The sequence below is a fragment of the Echinococcus granulosus genome (genome assembly GCF_000524195.1).
Source record: "Echinococcus granulosus chromosome Unknown EG_S00101, whole genome shotgun sequence".
NCBI lineage: Eukaryota > Metazoa > Platyhelminthes > Cestoda > Cyclophyllidea > Taeniidae > Echinococcus > Echinococcus granulosus.
Genome location: NW_020170481.1, coordinates 272,063 through 283,949, shown reverse-complemented (window position 1 = coordinate 283,949; position 11,887 = coordinate 272,063). Strand labels below are relative to the sequence as shown.

General features: G+C 40.2%; 2 protein-coding genes across 2 annotated transcripts in view; both read left to right on the top strand. All coding sequences in view use genetic code 11, as the record gives it.

Moving 5' to 3' along the window:
• The window catches only part of EGR_08287 (hypothetical protein), a gene marked incomplete at both ends in the record, with an annotated part of 11,220 nt that extends 6,030 nt beyond the window's left edge, over positions 1-5,190 (top strand). Inside the window, 5 exons of the mRNA XM_024497536.1 lie at positions 1,249-1,377; positions 1,683-1,736; positions 3,009-3,141; positions 3,386-3,563; positions 5,103-5,190. Of these exons, the coding sequence (XP_024348077.1) occupies positions 1,249-1,377; positions 1,683-1,736; positions 3,009-3,141; positions 3,386-3,563; positions 5,103-5,190 (582 nt within the window). The remainder of the gene's footprint in view (positions 1-1,248; positions 1,378-1,682; positions 1,737-3,008; positions 3,142-3,385; positions 3,564-5,102) is intronic.
• Positions 5,191-7,117: 1,927 nt separating this feature from the next.
• Positions 7,118-9,114, top strand: EGR_08286 (hypothetical protein; the record flags this gene model as incomplete). The annotated part of the gene is made up of 3 exons (XM_024497535.1): positions 7,118-7,302; positions 8,415-8,530; positions 8,957-9,114. 3 exons carry the CDS (start codon positions 7,118-7,120, stop codon positions 9,112-9,114), a joined length of 459 nt encoding a protein of 152 aa, XP_024348076.1.
• Positions 9,115-11,887: the final 2,773 nt, after the last annotated feature.

Here is an 11,887-nt window from a genome sequence, read left to right as displayed (position 1 = left end):
GTTGTTGACTTCGATGGTAGCGAACAATCCCACCACTGTCAATTCCAACTTTCTCTTCATCAAAGTTATTAGTGTCAGTGCCACCCCAATGAGAGTATCACGTAACATCTTAAAGTTGCTCAACTGTAAAACATGTGGGATCGTGCATTAACAACTGTCAATATGTGCTCTTAAAGCATGACGCCACAAAAGTCACAAGGAAAACGCGTTAGTAAGAAATACCCTTTGATATGAAGTTGCACATCATAATCAAATGCACCAGCCTACCTGAGGGTGGTGATCTAATTTTTGCGAAGTAATACCCCAATTTGGCTTGACCACTACGAACGTCCAGCGAGACATTGTATGATTTGTTGTGTTGCAGGCCCTCAAGAGTGGATGCTCCCTGTGAGAACTTTGCACTTGTCCCAATCACGTTGGCAGTTGAATTAGCTACTACTGCAGGTAGCATGATTTGACCTGTGATAAAAGAATTTATTTTAGTAAACCTGAAAGCACATGAGACGAATATGCTATAGTGTTTTTGCATAAAAACAGGTAGGAAAACAACAAAAAAGCGAACCAACAACAGGGTAAATGATAAGCAAGGAGAGTTAGTCTGTTTGGTTGAGAATTCGACCAAATTTAAACTATGGGTCCCTTTGTACAACGTGGTAGTAAAGCCCACTGCCGCAGTGTGCGCCAGGCGGACTGAGCATATAGGACGGAGCGAGAGTGTGGCAGTGGAAAACAACTTCCACCGATGAAACAGGAGTGAGGAAAATGCTCTCACCAGGCAGCAACATTAATATAGGCAGTGAAAAACCCCAACCGAGATGAGTGAGAAGGATGCACGCAAACTTACAAACTTTGCGTGGACATGCAGCGGCAAGATTCGAGGCACCTACTACAAAACAGAGCTGCGTCAAACATTTGCACAAAACCACTCCTCATCGTCTTTCAGGTATTGTAAAAATAGCAAAATATTGGCTGCCAAAAGGACGGAAGTCTTTCCTCAAACTTCCATATATTACTACCTATTTGAATGGTGATAAGTTGAAAGATATGAACTTCCCCAAATTTGAGTACTTGTGCCACACCCACCCTATCTACTTATCTATTTCGCGGGAGATACGCAAAACGCACTGTAACATCTATCTTAAATAAACTCTACTCCGGTTTCATATTAATGGTTATAATCTAATAGGACATCAGGCTCAACACGCATTCACAGGGCCGAAAAACTCGTGATTATAGGTTAAAAATTAGAAAATTAACCAATACTTGAAAAGCACTTATTTGTTCGTAAAAAAAACACACGGAAACAGTCATGATTGTAAATATCAAAATGTACCAGTAATGATCGACCTGCGTTTACGACCACCAATTTGCAAGGGAGTTAGTAAGATGGTGCTACTGAAATACATATCAGCGTCCACCCTACCCGCACATTCTACTCCTTGCTTGAAGAAAAGTAAAACCAATTAAAATTACTAAACGAGGAACAAAATCTCACAACAGGCACGATTTCGTCTTCAAAACAAAGGCAGTGTAATACTAATCGGTCCCATGTCAAATTGCTTAGGGTATGGGCTCTCCTAACTAGACTTTACCCGCCAAACAGACAGCAAATGACACCAGATGCAGAAATTAAGACACTTGAAAATACTGTGCCATGAAACTCCACATTTTCCATATCGTAGACAGATGGTTTATTGTCAAAATGGTGCTTTGATGCTGCTTTAAAGTCGCCTAATGTATGCGGCAGAGGCAAGGTTTCACGCTCAGCAGCGCTCAGGATTTGATGGCGAAATCAGGTTTCAAAGGAACCGCGTTTCCAATCTCCCAATCAATGAACATGCATATTTCTTTCAAAGTCAAGTTCACTCTTCTTCATTGAGTATGCATAAGAAGGACATTTTGCCTCGACTTTCGGTGAAAAGCTTCCGTTTACTCAATCATTCTCTGTCTGTTTGATAATCCACTACACCCCACAGCACTTTTTACAAGCGTCTTTGACGAAATAGGAAAACGAACTAAATGTGTCATTTTGAAAATGAAAGGCACGCGAGATGTAAAAAAAGGTTGAGGAGCTATTTTGTACGCTTTTTAGTTTCAGAGCAGACTCTTACAAGTTAAGCGTAAGATATTATGGAATTCGCTCCTGGCTTATTTTATGAAGGAAATTAGTTAAGAGCAAGGTTTAGCCTCTAGCGTCCCAATATCTCTTAAAGAAGTAATAAATCCAAGACCCACTTTATCCACGTTTATGTAGCTCCACTGCATTCAAGCTATTAAAACGCATGGGGACATGAGTATAAAACAAAAAGCCTCCTTCGACGTTTATAAGTTTAAGTCAAATTTCATAAAAGTTCAAACTTAACAACCACGAAGTCGACACATATAACGTGCCTTAAATGAATAGGATCTTTACTTCTCTCCCTATTCCTTCCCTTACATTCTAGCGTGAATCAATGGAGAAAAGGCGTCTTTACTATACCAGATTTGCGGTAATAAGCAGTCCGACCAATAATTCTTACAAAACACACTTTAAAACCGGCCTCCATCTACCTTGCGTACACCAACTACAATGTTCACAATATGTGAATGAGAAAAAATGCGCTTCGTAAAAGCACCCAAAGCAAATTAATTTACGCCATTGAAACAAAACATATTCCATGCACTTTGCAATGGGAAGAATTGGCCATCAAAGTGAAGGCGAGAGGTGACCTGAGCGCGCATTTTGACATCCACAAGGAGGGCTTTAAATCCACCCGCAAATTCATTAGTCGGCGTCAAGGTCTCGTTGTCCGATTGGCTGGAAAGCCGACTAGGGAGTATGCCGCAGGAGACGACAAGGAGGCGCGAACGACCTTGAAGTTTGACGCTCCGTAGTGAGGAGAAACACGATAGCGTCAGATTTTCGGTTTTCTCAACGGAAACAGTGCATTTCTGAGCTCAAAGACCCTATCATCATGCATTCAAGGCGATCTAGAAACCCAACCTACTGTTCTTCTCAATTGGTAAAGTTGGAAGGGAAGAAACAACTCACTATTCGCAATTTTTCAACCATTTTAAGGAACCGTTACCCCTTCCACACCGTAAATAGTTTCAGATTTCAGCAAAAAGTTGAAATAATGCCTAATTTACTTCTTCTTCACGGTAATGCAATAGGACTCGCGAACAAGCAGTCCTGCGAACAGCAATTCGCACACAAATTACGCTCCCTCCATAACACTTACGGCCTCCGATTACCTTCCACCAGATGGACAGCCTTCCCCAAAGCGACCAGGTTAAAAACGATTATGAGCGAATGGGATTCCCACCAAAATCCATTTGAGATGCCACACTCCAGCATGACCTAGGAGACTATCAGCTCGCCATCGTCTGCCTTTCCTTTTCCCAGGTCATTGCACCACTGTCATTGGTGTTTGCAAGAGTGGGTGTAAAAACTATTGGAAGCCGTGGACACAATACTCAAAACAAAACGGAAATGAGTATTCATTACACCGTGAAATGACCAGTTTTGATTGCATGACAGTTCTTCTTCCACACTTCTGCCTCCGCTGTTTTACTATAAAGATGTTATTGCAATGCCAAGACCCGCCTCTAGAAAATAGCCAGACACCGCAGCCCCTCACATTTCCTCTACTCTTCCTAGCGTTAACAATACCAACCAATCCTTTTGGCAAGCTAGTGAAATGCACGCTCAGACATGGGACTCAGGGCGTCGCATATAAGTGCCTCTATCAACAAACGAAACATAAAATAAATGCAGTGTTTCAGCGAACTCACTTTATGTCCAGGAAGGTAAGAGAAGTCGCTACGTTTGTTGGGCTCCTCAGCTTAGTTATGGCAACTCTCCACCTCCGAACGACCAATCCATTGGCTCAGTCGCAGCTCCAACTCGTCTCAATTCGAAGGACGACTGCACGGACATTCAATGGAAGCGCGCGCGTGCAACAACCAGAAACAGACCTAAATCGTTAGGGCAGGCATTTGATTTGCAACTTCAAGAGGTACCAAAAAGGAGGGCTGGGGACAGGGAGTCTATTTTTGGAGGGAGAATTGCGATGCTTCTCTTAAGGCTTGGTGCACTTTTGCAGAAACCATATATATCATAAGTATTTTAGGGCAAAAAGTGGGCCTCCTGCTCCTGAGTAAGGCTGAAACAAATTAATCAGAACCACCAAAATTTTGGTTAACCCAAAAATCCGGAAGCTCCCAAAAAGTATGCCTGAAGTTGGAAGGAGAATTTTGTCATTTGTGCTACTGCCTATGTTTCCTAAAATAATAGAAAAATAAAGAGGAATTTGTAAGACTTTTTTGGTCAAAGATAGTAAACTAAGTTATTTAACAGTCCTAAAGCAAATAAGTGGAAGTGAGAGAGGAAGATTTATAATGACAACTCCGGTTTTATAAGGTAACACTGAATACTTTTTGCATAACCAAAAGGTCATCGACTCCGTTTCCATGCAAACATACTAGCGTTTCACTGAGTCAAGTAAACCAGAAGAAATCCTTTCAAGTAAAAAAGCTTGGGCCCATTTAGTTAGCAACTACATTTTCCAATCCAATGAAAAATTATCGGAAGACTTGATAACCATTTTAATAGACATCCGGAGCAACGAACTCACATGGGAGATAGTTTAAGTGGAACCAAGGGAACGAATGCCAAGCAGACTATAACGCTTAAAAATTACGAAGAGTTGATTCAAACTGAGAGTTTAGCACTGCTTACAAAAAACTAATTCTGAACTGCGAGAAATATGCTTGTTAGTAGGCAAAGTTCCTTTCAAACCCGTTTATGTTAAACAAATTGACATAAAAAATATTTGCTTCACCCTTTTAATGACAACTGCATTTGTGCCATGAAAAACACTTTTTCCAGAGGGGAAAATAAGTGAACCGTTTCGTAAACCGCAGTGACAAGAGAGCTGTCAGGAAACTATAAATATCACGGTATAAGCGTTCTCCTGCTTCGCGACTAAAGTAACAAAACATACCTAACGACATATTTAAGTAGCTACGTGGTCACCCACTGCCACTAGGCCCATTAAATATACTTCAGCTAAAGCTAAAACAGTCTCATGGCTAGTTCTTCTTGCCTTATTGCTAAGCAGACAAAGATCACGAAAAATTGAATATTATCTGGTATCTAACTCTACTGTTTCGGGCTCAAAATTTTCATTAACAGTGAAATCTACTTAGCTGAGATCAAATTAAATGCTTTTTACATATTCAAATACAATCATTCTCACTAGAAAAGTACAACAGAGACAATAAGAATTCCGACAGTCCTTCAACTCTAAAAATGACATTTCAGAATTCGTAAACGAAGCACAACACTACAGCAGGCAATAATAAATTACTTCACAGAAAAGGACAAGCAGCAGGATATGAATTATTAAAGTAGCTTATGCAGATCCGTACAATTACCCACAATCATACCACTCCATCTATTCAATAATGCCTGACGTAGCGACCTGCAGACCTGACTAGAACACCAGCACACACGACCTGACAGAAGACCCAGTGGGTTTTTGGAGCTGCTGCAATATTTCAGGCGGCCGACACATTCTAGTAGAGGACAATCTGATTGTAAAGTAGTAAGTCATCTGAGTTGGAGTCTTTGTAAAAGCCGTTGCCTGAAGACCTGTCGCAGTAAAGAAAGCAATTAACTACAACCAGCTCTACATTATGCAAACTAAGAGAGCGTTAAAGTAAATACCTTCACATCGCACTTAAAGCACGAAAAATAGGAAACCCGAACACTGCTTCATGATTATGGAACCACAAGGGTTACAATAGTAAAATCAAGAGGGTTGAATTCACAATCGGTGTAAATAACAACAAAAATTAAGGTATCCTTTCAACTTTCATTGGGTTTACGTACACCTTCTCAGTTAACCCACGGCGACGTCGAAGGGCCCACCGTCCGTGTTAAGTTCGGCAGTCCACCTCAGTGGCCTTAAGGCCAAATCGTTGACGTATAAGAACAAAAACGTGGAATATACAGTTCTACTCTGACCACGGTTTGCCCTAAACAGAACCAAAATGCCTGCATTGCACTTTATTCTTAGATATCATCTTACTTCTAGTTCACGGTAATTAGATGTGCGCAAGATTGTGTCATTTAATCTAAAAATAACAGTATTCAAGTTTAACCCCTGTTTCAAAAACAACTACGTGTTTGTAAAGAACAGCAATGAATCACAGCTTGAATTTTAAGATTATTAATTTTTGCATTGCTTACATATACCTAACAAACCTGTTTATCATTGCAGTAATCTCGATGAATATTTTTATTTCTATTTGCATTTCCAACCAGTGATTCATACTTATTAGTAGGTTACTCTGCATACTGATTAAGCACGTACTATAATGGGCGAGTTTGTAGTTTCCTCCTAACTTTTGAGCAGCGTGTGGCAGGCATCAACATTTTTAAGCTGTTGCGCCAATTTACTATTTTCTGAGGAGCGTTATGGAGCGACATGACAAGTTCGCTTATAAAACCTCCATCCACCCATTTTACTTGTGCCAAAATACACTACATCCCAAATTCATTTGCCAGGGTGCATGAAAATTCGATCATTCTGTTGTTTTTGCAGAATAACTCTAGCATGCATTGAGAACAACTACTTAGTTGTACCTTTTGAATTGCAGAACCTTGACCCGTTTTACAGCTTGGAAGTAAACCATTTCGTGGCAGTAAAATTAAACCTAAAATAACAAAAAAGCAAAAGTGCTAAATTTGTGTGGTCGATTGTCAGCAGTTTTTCACTATGAGAGGTCACATCATACACTGGGCTGGCGAGATACAAATGCACCTCCTGTGCACTGTCCATATTCGTGGATGACACTAACACCACTAACTTTGAAGGAGGGGAAGTTAAAACTGACAGTGGTGGGATGGTTCGTCACCGTCGAAGTCAACAATGGCGGTTGATAGACGAGAAATCGCAGTGTAAGTGAAAGCAAACACCTGACACGGTCATGAAGTCATACTGATAGTCTGCCAGAACCCACCACCCACCTTCAAGTAACCCTCTTTCCACTCCTCATTCGTGGTGTTGCCACTTCTGTGCCTTTGGCACTAAGGCAAGATGTGCCGGGTAAGTGCACTACTGGTGTGGCAATGTACTCTCTACTACAAAGTCCACAAGTGTGTGCAGCAATGGGTGCTTCTTCAATGCAGCGAAGCAGTCTGTTGGATGAAGGTACACGTGTATGTGGGTGTGTATGCGTGCAACAGTTCAGCATTCTTAGCTGTTATTGCAAAGGTACTTTAAAAATCAAGAGAAGTGTGGAAGACAGAGAAGAGTAAGTGGAGGATGAGGTAAGCACAGATAGAAGATGCCTGCTTAGTAAAAAAATAAGGTGAATCGAGCATTACTTTCGTAGTTATTGTGGCGACCCGCAATTCCTTATTGATTTCCGCTTGCTACACTTGCTGTCGTTTTGACGAAGAAGACTAAATTCTTTTTAACAAAGGTTGATAGGTTCAAATGGTAATCGAGAGGCGCGAGTTCAAAATAAACAGACCATAAATGAGCTGTATAATGTATACAGGCAACAACTCTGACAGCTCGTGCCGGCTTTGGAAGTTCTCAAATTGAGAACATAGTTTGGTATGGGGAGCAGGTGCTGCCCCTCTGACGTACTACTGATAGGCATTTAGTAACCCAGAAGTTATAAAATAAGTGGTGAGCGAGGAGGTAAAAATGAATGATAATTACTATATGATTTATGCTTTAAAATTCTTCGACAAAAACAAATTCACTGTCCAACTTACCTACCCTCGAGCGATAGAGAGTCAAGTCTGCTTCTTAGTGGTGCTTCCTATTTCCTCATATTTCTTTATCAACTTTAATGCAGCACTCGCATCTTTTTTTGCACAAGTGTCATTAGCTTGAAGATGATCAAAGCATAAAAGCCAACCTATTGGTTAATCCTGGTTATTTTTGCCTAATATAAAAATTCAGCCCAAAAGTGAGTTTGTTGTTTATTTCCAGATCTCGGAGCCGTATCGCGGAATGGAGTATATTATCATTATCTGATTACTCTCTTTGTTCTCAATATCAGGCTCCTACACGGAATGGGCTTTATGCAAATTCCCAGTCGGGTTAGTCCTAGACAGACGACCCGCTTTCGGTCGGTCAACAGGCTGCGTGGAGGAGAACTCACTGATCGTCTTTCAAGTCCTAATGCGAAATCAGACTTCTGAGTGAACATTTCTCCTTTACCTGCTTTCACTAATATGGATCCAAGGATCAGAAAACTTCCTAAGTGTGACAACGTGCAAGCAGTTGGACATTCCATCCAAGAAAAATGGAACAAATAAGCACTGCAAAAGTGCTGGTAATCTCTTGGAAACCTGAGCTAACTTGGTATAAAATCTATCAGCATTACTAACATTTTCCTTTAAATTAAAGAACAATCAAATCAATTAGTGAAAAGTTTGCTTTTATTTTTCCAAATTTCCAAAACCCTTTCCCCGTAGGCGGTCACCATTTCGTCGTCGAAGTATCAAAAAGTATAAAAATTCTTCGTAAACCTCTGAGTACGCTATGTAATAAATAGAAAAGTGGGCACGGTAAGATATAAGAGGAAAGTCACTTGTTGGTACTGAGTCAGCCATGATGGTGGAGTAGTAAGAGGCAAGCCGACAACTGCAATCATTGAACAACTGAAAGATCTCTGAAAGGCAGGGATGATGTAGTATGCCTGACGACACAAATATGTTATCTGCACCCGGATGTGGAAGGGAAATGGTGCAATTATCCTCGAAGAAAGAGGCGATCGTCTGGGAATACAGCATTACGAAATGCGACTGGGAAGATGAAAAGAAAACTGAACTCCCGATAAAGTTAGAAATACACAAACTCAAATCACCAATTCATATACACGAGACTGTAATATCAAACCGAACCATTAAAACAAAATCTGTAATAAATATTTAAATCAATAAATATAGAAATAAGTTTAAGTATAACAATTGCGATTATTTATGTTTTATCTAGTCAGTTGAAACAAAACAAAACTAAATACACTTGGAAAAAAATGGTTGCAAAATGTTTACTTCTAATTAAAAACATTAAAAATGTGTTCATTTGTTTAAAAAAAATTTTATGACAAAAAAATTATTTTGCTGCTCGGTTAAGTTGCTCATTTACTCACGGCTGGTGAGTAATAATAATTTCTACTTACTACATTTCAGTAGCATTAAACTTACCCTACAGATTGGTGAGTGATTTTCTCGAATTAACGCATCTGCCCAGATGTTTTGACGGCCTTCGCTTTAAGTCAGAACGCCTTCATTGCACAGGTTCATTCTGCTGCCTGCTTCATAACTTCTCTCTGTGTGTCTATAGGTGGCACCTTAGTCACCAAATCCTTGCAATGGATCAGATCGGGATTAGAGGTCCATTTTGTGCCCTTGGACAAGAACGTCACCCTCGCCCTAATTCAATGCTATAAAATAGGCAGCACCTGCTCTCCATACCACAGACTATGTTCTCAATTTGAGAACTATGAAAGCTGGCACGAGCTGTCAAAGCTGTTGCCTGTATACATTGTACAGCTCATTTATGGACTGTTTATTTTGGACTCGCGCCTCTCGATTACCATTTGGACCTGTCAACCTTTGTTTAAAAAATATTAGTCTTTCTCGTCAAAATTAAGAATCACCCATGTTAAGAGATGATTGATTAAGCGTTGTCATTTCCAGGTTTTTCTTCCGATTTGCTCTTTCACGTAGACTTCCGTAGCGTACTTAGAAGTAAAAAAAGAACGTATTATTTAAAGACATCACCCTGTTTAAAGGTGACAAAGGATTTTGTACTAAAGTAACATCTTAATGTGTGCATTTGAAAATACTTGTTTGGAAATTCGAGTTGCTCTTTTTGTTTCATTGCCCGGTTAATAACTCTCCTAAAAAAGTCAAATGATCATGTTGAATTTTAATGAAATATCCAAAATCTACCGCTGACTCGAATGAAAACTTGTCACTTTCTTTCATTTTTGGGTGTTTTTTGGCACAAGACTTCACCATAATGTGTACTTAGAGGGAGCATGAATGTGGATGGTTCTCCATGCTACGTGTTCACGGAAGATCTTTGCTGATAATATTACCGGCTCTCGTACCTTACTGTTTCTTGGATCCATAAAGCACTAAATGCTAGTTAAATTGCAGGGGCATTTTTGGATTCCATGTTTTATCCACAGCAAAATTTTCCTCTACATACCAACGGAAGACCATAATATTTTAATGGTCCAGCATTTAATAATCTTACGGCAAAAGTGATCTACCGTTTCACTCTAAACATGGTTATATAAGAAATTAGGCAAGAGGGCTAGTATATATCCCATGGAACCGCATGAGAAGACAAAATTTATTACCACTGACTTTGTGTGCTTCTGTGGAGGGCTTTGGCCGCCTTGGAGCGATGGGGCGAAGTACAGGGAGAAATGTGTCATTTACATAAGGAAAACGTCCTCAGTCATCTAAGATATCCTGTTACAAATTGCCCAAGACTGACATATTTATTTTAACGTAGAACAGGCACACGAATTTAAGGTAAATCGGCTTTATAACATAAATGTAAATGGACTTGTAACTTACAACATAACATACGACGTTATCTCATTATATTCCTTTACCACTTTCGCATCAAGGTAATGGAAACATTCAGCATCTTTACTTCACAGATTTCCTCAATTCAGCTGTGGTTTACTCACTATCCCGCGCTAACCCTGGGTCCGTGTAAGGAATTTAAATTTTTCTAAAACATGTGGGAAAAGAACAAAGTGGCGGAGATAGCGTTGGCTTTGGTAGGGAATGCTTTGCAAAGCATTCACTGATGACTAAAGGAAGGTGGACGTGATGCCTTTAAATACGCAGCTCGATTCACATGCTTGCTTATTCAGCAATTCAGTCCCCTTCAAATTTCACCACTCCTAGCAAAATTGGCAGTGAAGTAAGTTGGCTTGCATACCCATCCACCGGTGCAAGGTAACGGGAAACGCTAGCGAGCATCTTGGCAAAAAAAGGAGCCGAAACAGTGGGAAAGCTAATTAAATCTTTTATTATCACACACCGGTACGCAGTTAGAAGATTGTATCAGGGGAGGACAGAAAGTGGTTTCACAGTGCTCTTTTATGCCCTTGTTATTTGGAGCAGGAACTCCTGTGACAATTGGCTCGCAAACATTGCCACGAGAGACTAACTGAAGTTGCAAATCCTTCCATTCTAGCTCGTTCAAATGGTCCGATTATGCGCTAAGAAGGAGAAATACGACTTCAATATGAGATGATCAGCTGTCACAATGCTTGTCTGACTGCCTTCCCGTAATTGTAACAGCAGAAATGTTGTATGAAAGTGTACCATCCCAATCCCCCTCTCACTGTCATCTCATTTTTGTCAGTTGACCTACTTTCAAGGGCACCATCTATTGTCGGCAATAATAATGGCAGAAAATGCAGTGGAGCCTTCTGGTAAAATAATTTCCTGAATAAAATCAAATGAGGCTGCGGATTATGGTGATCGGGTGAGTAAAATGAATGACAGAATGCACATCGTCACCGCATTTTGTAGGCCATAAATTAACTCCATGCAAGAACGCACACTTCGTTGCTACCCAGTTTTATTACTTCTCAGGTAATTATTACGAGTTAAGATGTCACATATGGGCGCGTTAATTATGCTTAGCACTTGCAATTTCATTCCGGGAAGTTCACAGGCTTGGCAATGGGGGATTGTGTATAAGTTAGCTGCCTCATTCACACACTTTAACAAAGCAGTACCACACAATTTAGACTAGCCGCCTAGATCAAATACAGTCCTGTGCTGGGATTTCTTCCTTCTTACACGATTAAAAATGAAGTAAGGTAAGGCAAAAGGCTGCGT